Source organism: Microcaecilia unicolor, chromosome 1 (assembly GCF_901765095.1).
Source record: "Microcaecilia unicolor chromosome 1, aMicUni1.1, whole genome shotgun sequence".
Lineage (NCBI taxonomy): Eukaryota > Metazoa > Chordata > Amphibia > Gymnophiona > Siphonopidae > Microcaecilia > Microcaecilia unicolor.
Genome location: NC_044031.1, coordinates 723,096,782 through 723,120,535, shown reverse-complemented (window position 1 = coordinate 723,120,535; position 23,754 = coordinate 723,096,782). Strand labels below are relative to the sequence as shown.

At 43.0% G+C, this 23,754-nt stretch overlaps 1 protein-coding gene across 1 annotated transcript in view; it reads right to left on the bottom strand.

The window, feature by feature from the left end:
• Positions 1-328: 328 nt before the first annotated feature.
• Positions 329-23,754, bottom strand: part of USP50 (ubiquitin specific peptidase 50) — a 46,764-nt gene continuing 23,338 nt past the window's right edge. The window contains exons 5-7 of the mRNA XM_030190421.1: positions 18,098-18,240; positions 8,810-8,942; positions 329-520 (exon numbers count right to left, since the gene is read on the bottom strand). Of these exons, the coding sequence (XP_030046281.1) occupies positions 329-520; positions 8,810-8,942; positions 18,098-18,240 (468 nt within the window). The remainder of the gene's footprint in view (positions 521-8,809; positions 8,943-18,097; positions 18,241-23,754) is intronic.

The following is a 23,754-nucleotide window of genomic DNA, read 5'->3' as shown; positions in this document are numbered from 1 at the left end:
CACGCATCCATTCAGCAGAGTATAAGATACAGAACTGAAGCACTAAGAAGTCTGCTGCACTCAGGAAGTGCTGTGCATGCTCAGAACTCGATGTAAAGTTCTGAGTTCTGGAAAAACACTTCTGTCTTTGTCGGATGACATCACCCACATGTGTACCTGATTCAGTCCTGCTTTTCCGTTGAAAAAGTACATTCTTCCCCCTAAGACAGGTAAAATGTGGATGTTAAACATTGACTCCAGCAATTGAGAGGTGCTTTTTAATGGTAGAACTTGGCATTCACTAAGAATTGTGATTAAACTGATTAATCACACAGCCGTGCACATTTTCTCATATCGGTGGAGGACTTGTGGGCACACTGAATGATTGACAAGTATAGAAGAGGATGTAGGCATTTGATGTTTGTACTGTAGACTCTGGAATATTAAAGAATCTTGTGTCATCAAAAGTGTACCAGCGCTGCATCACAGGATTTTTACAGTATGCAGTATAGTGTCCCCAATCCATATCACCAAAATGATTCTGCAACAAAACAGAAGAAATTCAAATATGATCACTTGTAGATTTTTTTTTTTAAAAGAAGCATTTCAGTCTAATAGTAAAGTGATAATGAGCAGGAGTGTGGGATAGGAAAGGAACTATGGGTCCTGTGCTAAAATGTCATTCATGGTTGCTCAATCAGTAAACTACAAAAATAAGGCTACAGTTTTCAACTTATTTTAATGTTTCTTTTGCAGTGTTTGCTTCTTTCCTTCCATCCTTTCTCAAGCCAGTCCTCTGGACACACCTAGAGGGGCATAATCGAAAGGGACGTCCTCACAAAACATCCCCCATCCAGGAGCGGGGAAACACATATTTTCAAAACAAGATGGACGTCCATCTTTCGTTTCGATAATACGGTCAGGGATGCCCAAATCCTGAAATTTGGTCGTCCTTAGACTTGGTCATTTCTGATTTTCGGCAATGAAACCAAGAACGTCCATCTCAGAAACGACCAAATGCAAGCCATTTGGTCGTGGGAGGAGCTAGCATTTGTAGTGCCCTGGTCCCCCTGACATGCCAGGACATCAACTGGGCACCCTAGGGGGCACTGCAGTGGACTTCATAAATTGCTCCCAGGTACATAGCTCCATTACCTTGTGTGCTGAGCCCCCCAAAACCCACTACCCACAACTGTACACCACTGCCATAGCCCTTACCGGTGAAGGGGGGGGGGCACCTAAATGTGGGTACAGTGGGTTTGTGGTGGGTTTTGGAGGGCCTGCTGTTTCCTCTGCAAACATAACAGGTGAGGGGGGAGGGGGGTATGGGCCTGGGTCCGCCTGCCTGAAGTGCACTGCAGTACCCACTAAACCTGCTCCAGGGACCTGCATACTGCTGTCATGGACCTGAGTATGACATCTGAGGCTGGCAATCAATATTTTGAGAGATGTATTTTTTGATGGTGGGAGGGGGTTAGTGACCACTAGGGGAGTAAGGGGAGGTCATCCTCGATTCTCTTTGGTGGTCATCTGGTCATTTTGGGCACCTTTTTGTGCCTTGGTCGTAAGAAAAACATGGCCAGGTAAAGTCGTCCATGTGTTCGTCAGGGACGCCCTTGTTTCTTTCGATTATGGGCCGAGAACGTTCAAGTGTTAGGCACGCCCAAGTCCCGCCTCTGATTCACCCCCTTGAACTTTGGCCGTCCCTGCGACGGAAAGCAGTTTGGGACATCCAAAATCGGCTTTCGATTATACCGATTTGGACGACCTTGTGAGAAGGACGTCCATCTTCCGATTTGTGTCGAAAGATGGGTGTCCTTTTCTTTTGAAAATGAGCCCACTAACCAGTCAGATTTTCAGGATATCCACAATGAATATGAATGAAATAAATTTGCAAGTACTGCCTCCATTGTATGCAAATTATGTAATGCTTATTCATTGACGATATTTTGAAAACCAGACTGGCTTGATGTGTCTGAAGGAATGGGTTGAGAACTCCTGTATTAAAAGTTATGGCATGATTTACAAGGTTAATCCTTGTAAATACATGACAATAGTTTTGCTGCCATTTATATTTACTTATCAATATTGGTATTAAAGCTATGAAAAATATATTTCATATTCAAGTTTTGAAGTTATTTTATGTAATACTAGGTTTGATTACTTATTTATGACGTACTGTAGATGGATCTCAAAAAATGTTTTGCTTTCTCTGTGGCAGTAATGTATACTTTTACTGACTAACTTTATCAGCATTCATGTGCCACTTTTCAACTAATAGTCAAAGCAGGTTTGCAGCATGACAGATTAAATTCTCTGACATTTTATTCAAACCGTAGTCTCTGTTAGCAAATCACCCTCCTCAGGTAAACAGCCATGTCTTTATCAATTGTCTAAATCCCCAAGAAGGAACCACAACAAAAACTAGGGGCACATTAATTTTTAACGCACCTACAGTTAGCGCGTGCACTAACCGTGTAAACAGGGTCCAAAATGTGAAAGATGGGCAAAGGTTTTTAGCAGCTTTAGCTTTAAAGAAGATCGTTTAGGTTTTGGCACTTTTGTTGGCGGGCGAGTAAGGTATGCCTTTCTATCTCAATGTGAAAGTCGATGCATTCGGCTCATGATGATATCAGCTTCCACGGAGGAGTGCACTTTGGTTTCGAAACAGTTATGTATATATTGCTATTTTTAAGTTCCCACACATTTTTATACTTTAAAAAATAATTTTTAAAGAAATAGCCTAACGTTAAGGGGCCCTTTTTACTAAAGGGTTGCAGAGCGGCAACCCAGAAGGACCGCTGACCCATCGCGGGTTCTGGTGGTAGTTCTGTTCCCAGCAAGCACCATTTCCAGCTCTAGTGGAAATACTGAAAATATATTTATACAGGGGGGGGGGGTTACATGGCAGTAATCGGGCAGCGTCGCGTGCTGGATAGCGCAGGAGCCCGTACCTCCACCTCAATGGGTGGAGGTAAGTGCTCCCCCTCCTGAAATGTCTATGCAGCAAGTACAAACTTACCGCACACAGCCATGTCAGTTTTGACTATTTTCACCTGCTGCGGTAAAAGGGGCCCTGGCACATGGCAAAAACAGTCAACACTGCTAGCGCACGGCCCCTTTTACTACAGTTTAGTAAAAGGGCCCCTGAGTGTTTAAAACTAGCCGTGGTCTGGGCTTGAAATATGTGTGGTCTTCAGTTATTTTAGTAGCTTTTTGATAATGGTGGACAATATTGAAGAGTAATACAGTTTTGTTTTCTATTTGGGGATAGATTGTTGGCCATCTTGAAGCCATGCTGCAATAGCGGATTGGCAAGTTGTACCCAATTTTATATTTTGAGGATCTTAGCATAACTAAGCTGTTACTGAATCATGTATGTACAATATTTTTTACTTTGGGGATTTAAGTTCAAGTGTACAGCGCTGCGTACGTCTAGTAGCACTTTAGAAATAAGTAGTAGTAGTGTAGTTAGTAGTGAGAATATATTATGGGTAATATATAGTTTCCTTTTTATAACATTAAGAAAAGCTTGTTTGATTTGCTTCCTGGTAGGTTTTATGCACTATCCCCCGGATTCTATATATGGCTTTAAGCTGTGCATTCCAATTTGGACACACACCCCAATTTCTGCACATAAGCCAATTAATGCCGATAATTGGCATCCAAACAAGCTATTATTAATGGTAATTGGATATAAGCGGTTACATGCGCAAATTTAGGTGCTGGATCTGCACCAAATTTTACACATGAGCCCAAAATGGGGGGCACAGAAATGGGAGGGTAAAGGCCAGATCAGAGGCATTCCTAAAATTTATATGCGTAATTATAGAATAAGGGGGGATATGCGCCTAATTTTAGGCCTTAAGATTTGCACCATATGTCAGTTGGTGCAAATGGGCACACCCTAAGTGCATTTTATAGAATAGCGCTGAGCATTATTTTTTAGGTGCCATGTATAAAATTTAGCCCTTTGTGTGTATGTATATATATCCTATATAATAATTCTCACCTCCAACGTTCTGACGCTGCCTGGGACCGTGGCTTCCGCAGGAGGTGGTCTGCTACCTGTGGTAGATAACAATGACGTCTAACACTGGCTGCCAAACTCCCGAACCTCACGCGCGCACTAACCGACCTCAAAAAAAACCAAGAAGCCGACAAGACTGCCACCCTCACGGAGAGCCGTCCAAAACCTGCAGTTCTACTCAAAAAACAAAAAACCTGCTCACCAGACTGGAGTCGCCCTCCCGAACCCTGCCACCCTCCAAAAAAATAAACCAACGCACTCAAGCAGCCGACGAGACTGCCACCCTCACGAACCGCCGTCCAGAACCTGCCATACTCCTCACAAACAAAGAAACAGCTGACCAGACTGAGGAATCGCCCTCCCGAACCTGCCGCCCTCAAAAAAAAAAAAAAAAAAGAAAACAGCTGATGTATTGTCGCCAACACGGGCCAGACAACCAAAACTGACAACGTGCCAAAAAAAAAAAAGAAAAACCACCTGAGCACACTGACGCCCTCAAGAAGCTACCTCTCAAAACACCATCCAAAAGCTCCAGGGCTGTCACAGTGCATTCAACACACAGCAATGACGGAAAATACAACGCATGAGACATAACTCAAAAAAAAAAACACTACTTCGAAGCATGAAACAAATCTGGGTAAGTGTCACAAGGGGGGGGATGCAGTTCACTTGCAAAAGGGGGGGGGGGGGACTTCAAGCAGAACAAACTTACATTGTCACTCACACAGGAAGGGGTGGGGCAGGAACTTGCAACTGAGGGGGGGGGGGGGGGAACATGCACCTCGGACAGAAGGAGGGGTTCATGCAGACACATACAAACACACATACTCTGCCACACAGACACACACTCTCACTGTTTCACAATCACAACTTGGAAAGAAGGGGGGGGGGAGAAACTTCCACCAGAACATCCTTACATTGCCACTCACACAGGAAGGGGTGTCGCAGGAACGCAGGAATTTGGAACTGAGAGAGGGGGGAACAGGCACCTTGGACAGAAGGAGGGGGTCATATAGACACACACTCTCTCTCTCTCTCTCTCTCTTTCACAATCACATGGCAACACAGTTGCTGCACATGGTGCTACAATACGGCAACACATCATTTACAAATTAAAGAAGTATTACATCTCCTTAAAACAGTATTATACAAACTATGGTTACAAACAAAACAACAACAAAAAAACATTGCTAGCGCCCGTTTCCTTTAAAACAGAAACGGGCCTTTTTTACAAGTATATAGGAGCGCCCTATCTCTCTCTTTATATATATATATATATATATATATATATATATATATATATATAAAGAGAGAGATAGGGCGCTCCTAAGAACAAATCTCTATCACTGTATGGTCATGTCTTCCTTGATTTGCGATTTTGATGGTAAATTGACTCTTCTAAAAATATATTTTGATGTATTTTTTTGTATGTAATTTTGAATTGTGTAATTTTATGTAATGTTTTTAGACCCCTGATGCAGGTTGTAGCCAAAAGTTGGCTGTTGGGTTTTTTGTCAGTAAAATTGGATGCATAATTTTCTTTTGTAGCTCCTTACTATTTAGGCTACCCCCCCTTTTGCTGGTACTGCTCCTAAAGAAGATTTTCAGCCAGGCTGGCACAGAGGTAGGCTGTCACATTCCTTCCCATCTAATAAGCAGAGAGAGAGAGAGAGAGAGAGAGGCCCCATTGTCAATTGTGCTAGTCTCCTACAAGCAGGGGTTTTTTTTGGGGGGGGGGGGATTTTGTGTGTGTGTGCTTTTTTTTTTTTTTTTTCTTTTACTCGTATGTTCATAGATTTCCCTATTAGCCAATAGCCACTTGCTACTTTATTGCACCTTACTGTCTCTTCGGGCCTCCCCAACCCACTCATTCTGGAGCTGTGCAGAGAGACCATCTTCAGAGAGAGGGATTTGGGGTCTGCTGTGTTGATGCTATCTTATCTGATCATTTGGCAGCTTAACTATGCTGTTGACTGTATGCAAAGACCAATGTATTCCTGTACGCATATAAAAGTTAAGTATCTTTTGTCTATATTTGCTGATTTGTGTTATCTGTATATATTTCAGGCCCTGAAAAGAGCTATTAGGCTGTTTGATAGTATCATAGTAGATGACAGCAGATGAAGACCTGTACAGTCCATGCAGTCTGCCCAAGAAAATAAACTCATTGTATGTATATGTATACCTGTCCTAGATTTGTGCTTGCTATTTTCAGGGCACAGACCGTAGAAGTCTGCCCTGCACTGGGTTTGCTTCCCAATTACCAGAGTTGCCACCCAGTCTCTGCTAAGCTTCTGTGGATCCATTCCTTCTAAACAGGATTCCTTTGTTTATCCCATATATTTTTGAATTCTGTTACTGTTTTCATCTCCATCACCTCCCACAGGAGGGTATACCAGGTATCTACCATCCTCTCAGAGAAATTATCCTGACATTATTCCTGAGTCTGCCCCCCTTCAACCTCAGTTCATGTCCTCTAGTTCTACCGCCTTCCTGTCTCTGGAAAAGGTTTGTTTGTGGATTAATATCTTTCAAATATTTGAATGTCTGTATCATATCACCCCAGTTTTTCCTTTCCTCCAGAGTATACATGTTCAGGTCAGTAAGTCTGTCCTCATATGTCTTATAACGCAAATCCCGGACAGCTGTCAAGCAGTGAGCGGCGACCGGAGCAGAGGCGGTCTGCCCTTCCATCTTGGCCGCCCACCCGGAGCCGCAGAGTTGAGTAGCGCCAGCTGACGGGGGCGCAGGCAATTTGCATCCCAGCGTGCCGCCCAGCCACCTGGAGCGAAACGGTGAGCAGTGGATGAGTAGTGGGCGATGACTGGAGCAGAGATGGTGTGCCCTTTGGCCTCGCCCTTCGCTTGATCGTCCAGCCAAGAGAACTGAGGCGTCCGGGCCTCGCCCCGGTCAGGGAGCGCATGGCTGCGATCGTACGCGTTTGAGCCTCTAGTCAGGCACCGTGACGGCGGAGACGCCGGGGGAACAACCGAGGAGAAACGGAGGTACCATGGAGGGACAGTCTCTGCGGAACTGGGACACGGCGATGAAACGCCTGCACATTCCGACCACCCAGCTTTGAACTACCTCTACTGGCTCGACTGGCACAATTGCCCTGAATTAAAGCTACCTCTCCATCAGAATTCTACCTGCAGTCTCTGAAACCGCTCTACCTCTGGGAAATATATCTGAACAAATAATTGTGAGTAAATGAGTCATTTTTAACCAATTAACCCACCTCCCCCGCTCACCAATATTATAAGGGACTCAGCTCCTTGTGACTCTGGGCAAGTCACTTAACCCTCCATTGTCCCAGGTACAAATAAGTACCTGTATATAACATGTAAACCGCTTTGAATCTAGTTGGAAAAAAAACACAGAAATGCGGTATATAGTCCCATTCCCTTTTTTCCCTTCTTCCAAAAGAAGATTCAATCTCTATTTGAGCAAAGATTCAGGGGCCCTTTTACTAAGCTGCATAGGTGCCTAGGGCATCCAGTGCACGCCAGTTTGGAAATACCATCCAGCTACCGTGTGGGCCAGGCAGTAATTTCATTTTTTACATGCGTCCAATATGTGCACTGGAAAATATATATATATTTTTCCAATGCGCGGTGCTAACTGGGTGGTAATCAGCAGGTATTTTGTGGTTCATCCACTTTCCTTTTCCGTGTAAACATTCACTTAATCATTGCAGCCACATAACATGATTATCTCCTAATAGCATATAAAGCTGAATGTCATCAACGAAGAAAGATACCCCATATGTCCGAATCAACTCTGCCAACAGCTGCCAATAAAGACTTGAGCAGTAAAAGTGAAAAGTGGGACCTCTGCTTGTCCTTGGGTGACCAGCATGAAATCTATCTACTCTTTGGGATCCTGCTGGGTACTTGTGACCTGGATTGGCCACTGTAAGAAACAGGATCCTAAACTTGAACCTCTTATGTTCTTATGTTAATCCAGCAATTATTAAAATGTTCCTTACAACCCTGATAAAAATCTCCTCCCCCCTCCCCAGAAAGTTAGAATCATTGCAACAAACATCTTTAGCTTTCATGTTACACAATTTTAAGTTGGATAGGATAGATTAAGGAGTGCAGAGAAAACAGAGGAAGAATTGTGATCTCTTATAAATATTATTTGTTCCCTATTCCTTTCAGACATACTGAATTTGCCAAACATGGAAACATTTAGGAAAGTTGTATGCATGAAGATATGAAATGAGTATGGTATAACTTAGCCTGCATATGCATACATAGATGTATACATATGATATGTGTTAGTACATAGATATTTACATTATATATTCACATATATGGATATAAAAAATCAGTTTAAGAGCGTTAGAGTGCTAGTCTTTGAAACAAATTTTCAGAGCTTGTGATAGAACGTGAGTGACAAATGTTAGAGGGGTAATGACCTCGTAAGTGTTGTGAGTATGGGTATGAATGAGACTTTATTGAGAATATGAGTAGACTTTGAAGTTATTTGTGAAAATAAAATTTCAGTGATTTTTATCACGGCGTATTTGGGAGCACTAGTTTTGTTTGCTCGCACTATATGAAAAATTGGGAGACTTTCAATGATCGAGAAACTTGTCCACCCTTAGCAGATATTTACCCTTGGGTGCTGCTCCGTTTGGGTGAGTTAACGCTCTGAGAATCTGTCCTTCACTTTACAAATCTTTCATTAAAAATTCATAGAAGGTTTCTAGGGTATTTGCCTTATATTCTTCAAAGTCAGTCTCCTCATAGATCTCTTTAAGTTACTGCCCTGGTTTGTATTTTTGAAACTTACCACAACAGCATACAGTTGGTATCTTGGACTTCTTTGTATAGATGGTGAAAGAAAAGAAGAAAGATCCAGATTGTTTACTGGGAAAGTGACTTCTGTTCTCAGTTTTCTTTTATATTGGCCTTCACATTCAAACCTAAGGAAAAGGTAACATTTCTTAAAACTGTGAATGCTCACATGTGCTATAAATCTGCCAGTAACATCATATCATACAATTTATCTCCCTGTACTTCAGTGAGCGTGGTATGTGGAAGGGATTGCGGCAACACTCATAGTGCATCATCAGTCTATCTGAAGTCCATCATTTTACATCCAGAATGTTGTAAACACATCGTTTATTAACGTTTGTTATCCCACCATTGTTGCAAATGCAAATCATAGCGGCTGATAAATAACATCTTATAGAAAAGGTAACAGTAATAAAGAAAAGTAAAACATCCATAAATAATCATCCTTAAAATTATTCAAAAGACTAACACAGTAACAACAAAGGGGATGGTCTCAAGGGAGACAATCTCTATCTGTAACTCTAAAGGGAACAATCTCTAGCCCTAACTCTCAGGAGAGATAAACTCTATCCCTAACTCTCAGATCTTCCGGTCTCTGGTAGTTACCCATGTGTGTTGTTGGCTAAAAACAAATAAGTAAATATAAACATGAAAATTCAAAAGAAGATAAAAACAAAAATGTTTTCAACTCAACATGAATTCCTGAAACAAATTAATTAATCATAAAGATCTCGGTAAGGAATTCCATAGCGGTGGAGCAAGATAAAAGAATGCAGTCTTTCGAGTTGATTCCCACATGATTTTCATAGAGCTGGTGTAAACGCTCATGCCTAGATTGTTGAAGAATAGGTGTAGATTATAGTACTGTATAATCTGTGTGAGTAGATGTGTACCCCACTCACACTCTGCTCAATGCCAACTGTGTGAATGCCCACCTGCCAAGTACATGCTGTCAAATATTGGCACATACCTACAGAATACTACGTAGATGAAAAATGGTCTTTTATGAATGTACGTGGCCATGTATGAGCATAAATGACCAAAATACTGTCATTTATACACATTGTTACACCTAAAGTTACATAGCTGCTTGAGAATTACCTCCCCTGACTGATATAAGCTTGATTGCTTTGAGTGTTTGCCACCAGAGTTGTATGTCTGAAGTCTTCTTTTCGCCACACTTTTAAAATTATTTTTGTTTATTCTTATTTGCTATACTGCTCTTAATTCCAATTTAAAAAATAGAAAAAGTTAAAAACACTCAAAGGCAATCATACAGTGTTCGTACAATTGCTACATATCATTGCAGGTACAATTGGAGCAGCCATGGCACAGTACCTGCAATGACTTTATGCAATGAGTAACATCATTTTTTATTGATTTTTATAACAATCATCTTTGCTGTTATCTTCAATTTTTGTTGTTTTGGTCATTTTACCACAAAACACCTATGTGAAAGGTTCAAAAGGGCACCTAGGTGGAGTCACAATAGTACACATATGCCTATGCACAAATTTACACCTGCTTCAAAGAAGGGAAGTGCAGGTACTTTATTTAGTATGCTTTTTTTTTTTTAATTATACATTTTTATTTTTTTATTCTAAGGCTGTAGACCGGTTAAAATTTGTAATCATGATTAATTGCACGATCAACCCAGTTCTAATCGCAATTAATCACACAATTAAAGAGATTTTATTTATTTCTTTATTTCCCACTGCAGCTCCTTGTGACTCTGGGCAAGTCACTTAACCCCCCCCCCCCCCCCCCCATTGCCCCAGGTACAAAATAAGTACCTGTATATTATAATATGTAAACTCTTCTTTCCTAAGGTCCATTTTCTCTCTCTCTATCTTGGCCATAGCTTCCACCAGTGGCCCCTCCAGTCCTGCTTGCGGAACTGCAGCTTACTACACTTCTCCCACCTGGAGCCTGTGGCCTGTCCAGAAGCTTTCCCTCTGGTCTGTCCTGCCTTCTCTGACATCACTTCTTATTTCTGCTTGGGTGGGATGGGTCAGAGGGAAAGGGGAAAGCTGTGGATCAGGCTGCAGGCAGAATATATGCAATACTGCTGCTGGCAAAGTTCAACAGACGACCACCTGTAAGGTAGACTGGCAGAGGGGTGGGTGATGTTGAAACGTGGGTGGGGGGAAGATGTTGGATTGTGCCGAGAACAGGGGTTGTTTGTAGTAGAGATTTATGAAGGAGACAAATCAAAAATTCAAAACTGCATCAGCAAATATAAAAAATAGAAACTCAACATATAATATTTGCTCAATATGTTAGAAATATTTTGTTCAGCACCAAAAGTATATATACATTTTTAATAAATGGCCTCATAAACCAAGGGTACCAAACATTAATAGGACACCCCTTAAAACGGCTATCATCATTGGCCTCACCACCAACCAGACTAACCACAGAGAAAAACTCTCACAACAAGCTGAGAGAAAAAGTCTGCGGTGAAAGGTCGGTAGGGAAAACAAAATATTTTAATTTAGTGCAAAAAACCAAATCCAACAAAATTTTTCTTCAATTAAAAATAGATATTTTGTTTTCCCTACCAACCTTTCACCACAGACTTTTCTCTCAGCTTGTTATGAGAGTTTTTCTCTGTGGTTAGTCTGGTTGGTGGTGGGGCCAATGATGATAGCCGTGTTAAGGGGTGTCCTATTAATGTTTGGTACCCTTGGTTTATGAGGCCATTTATTAAAAATTGATATATACTTTTGGTGCTGAATAAAATATTTCTAACATATTGAGCAAATATTATATGAAGGAGACAAATGCAATGCGATTCATTTTTTTTAATCACAAAGTTAACTGCGATTGAAATGCAGCCCTATTTTTTTTATTATTTATGGAGATGCTCCAGATTACATGAATAATCTGATGGCTTTATCAAATCATAATAGACTGGAAACAGCTAGGCGATAATCTCGAACTTTCCTGAGTGCTAAAAAATCGTTTCTAAATCTGTCCTTTCAGAAACACTTCAGTGCCAGACAGCTAAACGCTGGAACTTGCTACCTATACAATTGATAAAAATTGTTCGTTGTGATCAGTTTTGTAGCTTACTTAAAACCTTTCTATTTAGAAAATATGTAGCTTTTAATAGATATTATGATGGTTGATTGATAAAACTGTTGAGCCTGGGTATGCCCAGCTCAAAGTATTGTAAAATGAGCTCAGAAAAGGGTGTTTGTGGGTCATATGATACAAAGGGGCCCTTTTACCAAATTGCAGTAAAATGTGACCGTAGCATGTCCCTACCTGGGTCTTTTTTGTGTGCTGAGGCCATTTTTACTGCCAGGGTAAAATGGCCAATTTTTCTAATTTCCCTATTAAAGGTCACATGTAAATTTTCCCGTTAGTGCAAGAGCCTCTACCACCATCCATTTATGTAGGTGGTAAGGGATCACATGCTAACCATGTGCTAATCAACTAGTGCACAGCAATGTAAGCTGCATTAATTGATTAGTACGGAATATGCTCACTGTCCGGCCTCAGCGCTAAAATATACATTTTATTTTTTAGTACAAGGGTAGGATGCGTACATTAGAGAATTGTATGGAGACAGAAATCTAACCCGCCTCCATTTATCTCTGCTGGAATCTTACTCATCCCCACAAGAATTTAACCCGCCCCCACCCATTCCCACAAGAATTTAATGGTACGTTAATATATTTTTAAAAAATTGGTCGTCTCTCTCTGGGTTCAAACCACAGCACTGCAGGCAAGGAAGGAATGGAAGTTGGAACTGGAACACTCTGGTGCTCATATGTAAGACTTGTCTCTGATTCACTGGCACTGTGTGCTGAGAGGTAGCCACATGCATGCGCCTGTAGGTCAGGTGACATCTGATGCTTGTGCCTGTGTCAGAACTGAGGCCTGCGAATCAGCACTGGAGCAGAGAGGATTAATAGTAACATAGTCAGTGATGAGATGGCCAATAAAGACCTGAACGGTCCATCCAGTCTACCCAATAGTCACACTCATTTTATCAATTCATGATTAAATCAACAATGAATGTTGATGATACAGATTTGATTATGGTCTTTTTTTTAATGTTTCTGGGACATAGACCACAGAAGTCCACCTGGCTCTGTCCTTATGTTCCAATTGTTGGAGTTGTCATCAAAGCCCACTCTAGCCTATTTGTCTTCTCATTTGCGGGACCCAGACCATAAAAGTCTGTCCAGTACTTTTCTTCATGTTCCAGTCACTCAAGTGGCTGTCTAAGCCCTTGCCTGCCCATCCTAAACCAGATTGCCATATACGAGACACAGGCCATACAAGTCTGCCCGATATCAGCCCAAGTTTATCACTGCCAGATTTGCCATCAAAGTATCACTCGACACATTCGTATACATGCAGCCAGTTAATTCTAGGCTTTTTATTACTTCCATTTTCTAATTAGAGATCCTCTGTGTTCATCCCATGCATTTTTGAATTCCATCACCATTTTGTTTCTACCACCTTCTTAATGGAAGTCTTTCTGCATCTGCACTAGTAAAGCGAGGAGGAGGAGTAGGCGACACTCAAAGAACTTGATACTTGGTAGGTAAGAGGCTGGTGCAGGTACAGCTTACTCTTCCACAGCAACCCCGCTAGAACTATTTCCGTCCCCACGAGAACCCCACAGCCCCAGATAGGATTCCTGCAGGTTCCGTGGGATTCCCATGAACCATGTTCCCGTGCAGGTCTCTAGCACACATGCAAAAATTACCATGGGGTGCCTTGAGCATGCCCCACAGTAAACCTTTTTTGCCATGTTAAACTTGTGTTACTGCAACTTAGTAAAAGTATGCCTAGGAGTGGCCTAATGGTTAGTGCAGTAGCCTGGGTTCAGTTCCCACTGCAGCTCCTTGTGACTCTAGGCAAGTCTTTCTGACCTCATGTGCACCTTTCTTTAAATTAATCACCTTATTTTCCAACTCCTCTTACTTTCTTACCTATCTATATGTTAACCATCTCTCTGACCTCATGTGCAACTTTCTTTAAATTAGTCAACTTACTTTCTTACTCTCTTACCTATATGTTCCATCCTTGCTTTACCCTTCACTATCAGTTAAAATGTTCTATTACGTATTGTGCTGACAATGTAACTAGTATACTATCTAGCTTATTTTCGAAAGAGAAAAACGCCTATAGTGCGACCTAAATCGGGAGATAGACGTTTGTCTCGCAAAGGCACCCAAATCGGTATAATCGAAAGCTGATTTTGGGAGTTTCCAACTGCACTCTGTCGCAAAAACGAATAAAGTTGACGGGGACGTGTCGGAGGCTTGGTGGAGGCGGAACTGGGGCGTGGTTATCAGCTGAGGAGAGATGGGCGTCTTTAGCTGATAATCGAAAAAAAAGGCGTTTTTACCATGATTTTGGGTCACTTTTGGACCCTTTTTTTTCACAAACAAGTCCCAAAAAAGTGCCCCAACTGCCCAGATGACCACTGGAGGGAATCGGGGATGACCTCCCCGGACTCCCCCAGTGGTCACTATCCCCCTCCTACCAAAAAAAAACCCACTTTAAAAACTTTTTTCCCAGCCTGTATGCCAGCCTCAAATGCCGTACCCACCTCCATGACAGCAGAATGTGTTCGATCCTGTTACAGCCTTTCCCTGGGTCAGATGTGGCTCTCGGGTGCAGTACAGGGTCACATCAGCATTGCACTGTGGTGGGTGTAGGGTATTGGGCTCCGTGATTTCATTAGCTTGTGTTACAGTCTCACAATGTTGATAGTTGGTAGGCTCTTCTCCCATGGTGCTTTTCCCCCTGCCTACTGGGTCAGAGTGTGCCCTGTTGTGTTTCCTGTTGTAGTCCATGCGGTAGTGGCCATTTTTGTAAGCCAGTTTTAGTTCCCTTTCCTGTGTTAGCCACGTTAGAGAACTTAGTTCTTCCCTTGAATGTGACTGAAAGAGGGCATTGTACAGCATTCTGCCAGCTCTGACCTACTGCTCATCTCAGTACCAGGGAGACTCGTTGCCAGTGGGGCACAACCTCTGATCTGCAGTTAACTGTGAGTAAAGGCGGTTATTCCAATAAAGGACGTTTTCGGAGAGATTAGTCTTCAGGTGTCAACTGGTGTGCCATGGTTATATAGCAGCAACCAGTCCTAGAGGCCTGCGTGTATGCAGGTCCCTGGAGCACTTTTAGTGGGTACCGCAGTGCACTTCAGCCAGGTGGCCCCAGGCCCATCCGCCCCCCCACCTGTAACACTTGTGCTGGTAAATGGGAGGCCTCCAAAACCCACTGTACCCACATGTAGGTGCCCCTTCACCCCTAAGAGCTATGGTAGTGTTGTACATTTGTGGGTTTTGGGGGAGGGGGTTGGGTGTTCAGCACCCTTGGTAAGGGAGCTATGCATATGGGAGCTTTTTCTGAAGTCCACCACACTGACCTAGGGTGCCCAGTTGGTGTCCTGGCATATCAGGGGGGCCAGTGTACTACCAATCGTGGCCCCTCCCACGACCAAATGGCTCGGATTAGGACGTTTTTGAGCTGGGCATTTTTAGTTTCCATTATTGCTAAAAAAAACAAACGCCCAGTTCAAAAACGTCCATTTTTTCAAAAATACGGTTCGGCCCGCCCCTTCACGGACCCGTTCTCGGAGATAAACGCCCATGGAGATAGGCGTTTCCGTTCGATTATGCCCCTCACCATACTTTGTATTGCTATTTGAATATTTTACTGCTGTAATTGCCTATTGCTCATGTTTGATTTATTCTTAATATACTCCACCTTGAGTGAATTTCTTCAAAAAGGCAGTAAATAAATCCTAGTAAATAAATAAATAAATAAAATAAGTCATTTAACCTTCCATTGCCCCAGGTATAAAATAAGTACCCTGCATATAATAAGTAAACTGCTTTGATTGTAACCTTGCCTGTACATTTCATAAAATACATGTACAGTGGGGGAAATAAGTATTTGATCCCTTGCTGATTTTGTAAGTTTGCCCACTGACAAAGACATGAGCAGCCTATAATTGAAGGGTAGGTTATTGGTAACAGTGAGAGATAGCACATCACAAATTAAATCCGGAAAATCACATTGTGGAAAGTATATGAATTTATTTGCATTCTGCAGAGGGAAATAAGTATTTAATCCCTCTGGCAAACAAGACCTAATACTTGGTGGCAAAACCCTTGTTGGCAAGCACAGCGGTCAGACGTCTTCTGTAGTTGATGATGAGGTTTGCACACATGTCAGGAGGAATTTTGGTCCACTCCTCTTTGCAGATCATCTCTAAATCATTAAGAGTTCTGGGCTGTCGCTTGGCAACTCGCAGCTTCAGCTCCCTCCATAAGTTTTCAATGGGATTAAGGTCTGGTGACTGGCTAGGCCACTCCATGACCCTAATGTGCTTCTTCCTGAGCCACTCCTTTGTTGCCTTGACTGTATGTTTTGGGTCATTGTCGTGCTGGAAGACCCAGCCACGACCCATTTTTAAGGCCCTGGCGGAGGGAAGGAGGTTGTCACTCAGAATTGTACGGTACATGGCCCCATCCATTCTCCCATTGATGCGGTGAAGTAGTCCTGTGCCCTTAGCAGAGAAACACCCCCAAAACATAACATTTCCACCTCCATGCTTGACAGTGGGGACGGTGTTCTTTGGGTCATAGGCAGCATTTCTCTTCCTCCAAACACGGCGAGTTGAGTTCATGCCAAAGAGCTCAATTTTTGTCTCATCTGACCACAGCACCTTCTCCCAATCACTCTCGGCATCATCCAGGTGTTCACTGGCAAACTTCAGACGGGCCGTCACATGTGCCTTCCGGAGCAGGGGGACCTTGCGGGCACTGCAGGATTGCAATCCGTTATGTCGTAATGTGTTACCAATGGTTTTCGTGGTGACAGTGGTCCCAGCTGCCTTGAGATCATTGACAAGTTCCCCCCTTGTAGTTGTAGGCTGATTTCTAACCTTCCTCATGATCAAGGATACCCCACGAGGTGAGATTTTGCGTGGAGCCCCAGATCTTTGTCGATTGACAGTCATTTTGTACTTCTTCCATTTTCTTACTATGGCACCAACAGTTGTCTCCTTCTCGCCCAGCGTCTTACTGATGGTTTTGTAGCCCATTCCAGCCTTGTGCAGGTGTATGATCTTGTCCCTGACATCCTTAGACAGCTCCTTGCTCTTGGCCATTTTGTAGAGGTTAGAGTCTGACTTATTCACTGAGTCTGTGGACAGGTGTCTTTCATACAGGTGACCATTGCCGACAGCTGTCTGTCATGCAGGTAACGAGTTGATTTGGAGCATCTACCTGGTCTGTAGGGGCCAGATCTCTTACTGGTTGGTGGGGGATCAAATACTTATTTCCCTCTGCAGAATGCAAATAAATTCATATACTTTCCACAATGTGATTTTCCGGATTTAATTTGTGATGTGCTATCTCTCACTGTTACCAATAACCTACCCTTCAATTATGGGCTGCTCATGTCTTTGTCAGTGGGCAAACTTACAAAATCAGCAAGGGATCAAATACTTATTTCCCCCACTGTACATCCCAACTCTACATCTGCTTCTCGCACACTGTACCCCAGGACTGCCTGAACAGGGGTCATGTAAAATAGGTGCAGTCTTTTCATGGGCCTACTTTTCACACATGTATGTAGCTGTACAATTATGCATTTAAAACCGCATTTACATGTGGGAAATGCTGTATAAATCTGCTCCCTCTATTTGGAATCTACAGAATTTTTGACTTGTGTGCATCCCTTTACTTTTTGGTTCTTTTTCTATGATTTTGGGGTAATTTTTCAGATTGTTTTCTACGTTCATCTTAATAACTCAAAAAGCACATTAGAACTTTTCAACATTTGCAAATCCATTGAGTGTGCATTAATTTGCAGGTTAAAGAGCGTTACATTATTTTATACTTACTCACTAAGGGCCTCTTTTACCAAACCACACTAGCGATTCCCGGCACGGCAATGCTGACAAAGCCCATTCACTTTCAGTGGGCTTCATCGGCATTGCCGCATGGAGATCGCTAGTGTGATTTGGTAAAAGGCCCTAAATTTTTAAGGCATGTTAACAAATGTACATTCCTATAAAGTATGTTGAGATAACAGGTAAAGTAATTTTCTCTTAAAACACCATAATGACAAGCCACAATGGTTTCCAATTCTGTTATTGATTAGTTATCTTCATATTGCAAAAGGAGCAGACTTTACATCCCAAAGAATGCGGTGATTTACCATCCTCACTATTTAAAGCGGTCATTTACATATCTTTATCCAGAAATGGAACTCTCCCAAGAAAATATAAACCATGCAGTACCTTTTTAAGTGTAATATTAGGATCTTCGGTGTTGAGTAGATGTTAGACTTTACCAATGCATCTTGCTTTTTTTCACAGAAAGAGCAATGCATTTTGTTGCCCCATGTTAGAGTGTCTTGTTGGAAGAAACTTTGAAGACATTCCTGCCAAGTACAAATATTTTTAAAAGAAAGAAGTCTTACTGTTAATCTAACTTAATTATTCTGCTCTCTCTCTCTATATATATATATATATAGGTAATCAATAGAAATAAAACAAAATAAAACATGGAAAAGAAAATAAGATGATACCTTTTTTATTGGACATAACTTAATACATTTCCTGATTAGCTTTCGAAGTTATGTCCAATAAAAAAGGTATCATCTTATTTTCTTTTCCTTGTTTTATTTTGTTTTATTTCTATTGATTACCTTTAAAAGTGGACTAACACAGCTACCACATCTCTCTCTCTCTCTCTCTCTATATATATATATATATGTAAATGTACATATGTGTATGTACGTGCATATATACAAAATCTGTGTGAAATGATGCTACACTGAGGGAGCTGTTTTATTCTTTCTCCCCTCCCCCGCCACTCTCTTTGATGACAACATTCCATCCTACTCCCCTGTTATGAGCCCTGCCCCAACTCACTTTGAAACCAGGTTAAGTGCCACATGCCCCACAGATCTATCCCTGGGCCCTTCCCTTACACAAGAGCAACCCCAGCTCTCCAGTTGCTGCAGCAATGCCTAATCGCTCCTACTCCACTGACTGAAAGATTCAAGATGATACTAGTTGAGCCATGACCCCCACCACCCCCGACCCTGCTCTCCATCCCCAGTGTCTGTTCTGCACATTCACATGAGGGTAGTATGTGCTAAACTGTGTATGTGAAGGAGCATAGTGTACACAAATTGTCAAGTGGTTCAATCCACTGTACTTACCCACGTTGACTACTGCAATAGTATTTTCATTGGATCCAAGGCCCAAATCCTGAAAAAACTTCAAACCGCCCAGAACACAGCAGCCAGACTTATTTTTGGTAAGTCGCGATTTGAAAGCACAACACCTCTCGGTAAAAAGCTTCATTGGCTCCCTATTACTGAACTAATTTACTTCAAGGTCCACACCCTGTTTCACAAGATTATCTACGGAGAAGCCCCAGGTTACATGTACAATCTGATTGACCTTCCAGCCAGAAACGACTCAAAATCTTCTCGAACTTATCTCAACTTACATCTCCCCAATTGCAAAGGACTTAAGTACAAAACTTACTACGCATCCAACTTCTCCGTCATAGGCAGCCAACTATGGAACGCCTTACCAAGATCCATTTGAACAGTCAATGACCATCTACCTTTCCGGAAGCTGCTAAAAACTTACCTCTTCAAGCAAGCCTACACAAATGACCTGACTTAGACTATGAGTCCATCTGCACTACCTGGATCAGACTATTTTGTTTTATTTTATTTATTTGTTGCATTTGTATCCCACCTTATCCCACCTCTTTGCAGGCTCAAAGTGGCTTACAATACATCATGAGTAGTGGAAGAATGCTAGTAGTTAAACATTTAGTATTGCAGGATCTTGGTCAGCATGATGATAATAAACAAACAAAACAAACAGAGTGATAGTATACAAGCAAATATTATAAAACAGTTCTGAATATAGATGTGTGAGTTGTGTATATTCACATTTGTTGATCTTTGTGGTACGCTTTGTTAAAGAGATGGGTCTTCAGTAATATGCGGAAGTTCGTTCTTTCGTAGATCGATTTCAAGCTGCGTGGCAGTGCGTTCCATAACTGTGTGCTCAGGTAGGTAAAGTTTGACGCATGCATTAGTTTGTATTTCATTCCTTTGCAGCTGGGGAAGTGCAGATCAAGGAATGTACGGGATGATCTTTTGGCATTCCTAGGTGGCAGGTCTATCAGGTCTGACATGTAAACTGGTGCGTCTCCATGGATAATTTTGTGAACTAGTGAGCATATTTTGAATGTGATGCGTTCCTTGAGTGGGAGCCAGTGTAATTTTTCTCATAGGGGCATGGCACTTTCAAATTGTGGTTTGCCAAATATGAGTCTAGCTGCAGTGTTCTGGGCTGTCTGGAGTTTCTTGATTATTAGTTCTTTGCAGCCGGCATATAGTGCGTTGCAAAAGTCTAGATGACTGAGCACCATTGATTGTACCAGGTTGCGGAAAACACTCCTTGGGAAGAAAGGTCCTATTCTTTTTAGTTTCCACATTGAGTGGAACATCTTCTTGGTTGTGTTTTTCTCGTGGTTCTCTAGTGTTAGGTGTCGATCAATAATGACTCCAAGAATTTTTAGGGTTTCTGAAATAGGAAGGTTTAAAGTAGGTGTGTTAATGGCGGTGAATTCTTTCTTGTTGTGTTGGGAGGTGAGTATTAGGCATTGTGTTTTTTCCGCATTAAGTTTTAGCCGAAATACGTCCGCCCAGGAATGCATGATATTGAGACTTTGGTTGATGTCATTGGAAATTTCTTTTAGGTCTTGTTTGAATGGGATGTAGATCGTTACGTCATCTGTGTAAATGTATGGATTAAGGTTTTGATTTGATAGTAATTTTGCCAAGGGTATCATCATTAAGTTGAATAGAGTCGGCGAGAGGGGGGATCTTTGTGGTACTCCACATTCAGGTACCCATGCGGCTGAAATAGACGAGTTAGATGTCACTTGGTATGATCTTGTGGTTAGGAATCCCTTGAACCAATTGAGGACGTTGCCTCCGATTCCGAAGTATTCAAGGATGTGTAATAAAATTCCGTGGTCAACCATGTCGAAAGCGCTTGACATGTCAAATTGTAAAAGTAGTATATTCTTACCCAGGGGCGTATCTGCGTGGGGCCACAGGGGCCTGGGCCCCCAAAGATTTCGCCCTGGACCCCCCTACCGCCGTTAACCCTCCCCCGCCTACCGCCGTCAACCCTTTCCCCACCTACCGCCGTCACCTACCCCCGAGGTCCGCTTCCTCCTGCCGGTTTTTAAAAAATATTACTTCAGTTGGCGGGGGACCCCAACCCCTGCCAGCCCAGTCGAGGTCTTGTTTGAGTTCTTCATCCTCGTGCTTGACAGCTGCATCCCTTCCAGTTGGACGGAATCTGACGTCGCAGCACGTTGTACGTGCAGGACGTCAACGTGCTGCGACGTCAGACTCCATCCAACTGGAAGGGTTGCAGTTTTCAGAGCACGAGGATGAAGAACTCAAACAAGACCTCGGCTGGGCTGGCGGGGGTTGGGGTCCACCACCAGCTGAAGTAATATATTTAAAAACCGGCAGGAGGAAGCGGACCTCGGGGGTAGGTGATGGAGGTAGGCGGGGAAAGGGTTGATGGCGGTAGGCGGGGGAGGGTTAACGGCGGTAGGTGGGGGCTATAATGTGCCCCCTCACTCTAGCCCCTGCCCCCCCTTACTGCCGAACCTCAGATATGCCCCTGTTCTTACCAGATGCAATCATTTCTTTGAATTTAGTCATGAGGGTTACTAATACTGTTTCGGTGCTGTGGTTAGACCGAAATCCTGACTGGGAATCGTGCAGTATTGAAAATTTATCTAGATAGTTTGTAAGTTGCTTGGTCACCAACCCTTCTGTTATGAAGACTGAACCTGAAATATGCTCCCTATTTAATCCTTTCTAACACACCCCTCTTCCTACCCCTCCCTATATATTCTCCCATACTTAACAACATGCTAATCCCAATATACACCCTCCTCCCACTCTCCCACTTTACCATCCTCCTTTCTTGCCCATCTTACCTATCCACATCTAAACAACCACCTCTTTACTTACTATATTACAGCTGCATCCACTCTATGTTACTTTGTTAACATACTATGTAAGCCACACTGAACCTGCTAGTGAGTGGGAAAGTGCAGGGTATAAGCATTACAAATAAATAAATAAATAAATAAATAAAGTACTGAGCTTCCAGAGTGATGAAAATGTGTTAAATTTTGAGCATAGACTTACTTTATTTCTGTATTAAATTTTAACTTATATTTTGATATAATAAAGTAATGAAATGCTTAGTGCACTGAAATAAATAGATATGGGCTAAATCAAAACTGAAATCAACTTTACTACTACTACTACTACTATTTAGCATTTCTATAGCGCTACAGGCATACGCAGCGCTGCACAAACATAGAAGAAAGACAGTCCCTGCTCAAAGAGCTTACAATCTAATAGACAAAAAATAAATAAAGTAAGCAAATCAAATCAATTAATGTGAACGGGAAGGAAGAGAGGAGGGTAGGTGGAGGCGAGTGGTTACAAGTGGTTACGAGTCAAAAGCAATGTTAAAGAGGTGGGCTTTCAGTCTAGATTTAAAGGTGGCCAAGGATGGGGCAAGACGTAGGGGCTCAGGAAGTTTATTCCAGGCGTAGGGTGCAGCGAGACAGAAGGCGCGAAGTCTGGAGTTGGCAGTAGTGGAGAAGGGAACAGATAAGAAGGATTTATCCATGGAGCGGAGTGCACGGGAAGGGGTGTAGGGAAGGACGAGTGTGGAGAGATACTGGGGAGCAGCAGAGTGAATACATTTATAGGTTAGTAGAAGAAGTTTGAACAGGATGCGAAAACGGATAGGGAGCCAGTGAAGGGTCTTGAGGAGAGGGGTAGTATGAGTAAAGCGACCCTGGCGGAAGATGAGACGGGCAGCAGAGTTTTGAACCGACTGGAGAGGGGAGAGGTGACTAAGAGGCAGATGCACTAAAGCTAAATGAGCCTTTAATGACCCTCCAACGAGGAAAATTTGATCCGTTGCATGCATCAAAGGGCTTTTACCGAGGAAGCCAGCAGCTAACGAAAACGGAATGGAGATGAGCAATTAGTGTGAAAACCCCATTGAAACGACATGCACTAACCTTTTCCGATTGCCTTTACGCAGGAAAAAGGCAGGAAATCTAACGAGAGGTCTGGACCTCTCGTTAGGACAGCTCTGTGCCAAGAAAAATCATTAAGTGAAAAAATAAACAAACTTTGAGCCAATCCCAGCGCATTAGCAGAGCTAAAAGCGTTGTGATTGGTCCAAAGGACGTCAGAAAACACATCAAATAAAAAAAATAAAAAAAGGATCGGGAGGGGGCAAGGGCGCTCATCAGGAGCGTCCTGTATGGACGGCCTTGCCCCCCCCCCCCGCTGCTCCCCACTTTCCGCCACTCCCCCCCCCCCGAAAAAGCAAAATTCGAGCAGCCCCAGCCCCCTCCCTTCCTCACTACTCTGTCTCCCCCCAGCTCCGCCTCCCGACATCCTCCGCCCTGTGCCCCGCCCCCTCTTGGGGTCGTCACCGCCATTCCCCTCCTCCATCGGGCCCCCCTCCCTCTTACCGGGCCCGTGCAGCGCCTCTCTCCTCTGTCTGAAGGCGCTGCACGGGCAAGAAGAAAGCTGATGCCTGCCTTCGCACAGCTTCTGTCGCGCGTCTCTCTCCTCCTGCGCCCGCCCCTGTCTGACGTCAGTAACCTACGTAGGCTGCTAAAGGTACGTTTGCTTTTCTTCTTGCTTTTTAATTTAGAATGCAGGGGGAAGTGGGGCGGGGGGAACGGCGACCACGGGTGGGGGGGGGGGCAAGGACGGCCATACAGGACGCTCCTGACCAGCGCCTTTGCCCCCTCCCAACCCTTTTTTTTTTATTTTTGTTTTGATTTGGGAGCCATG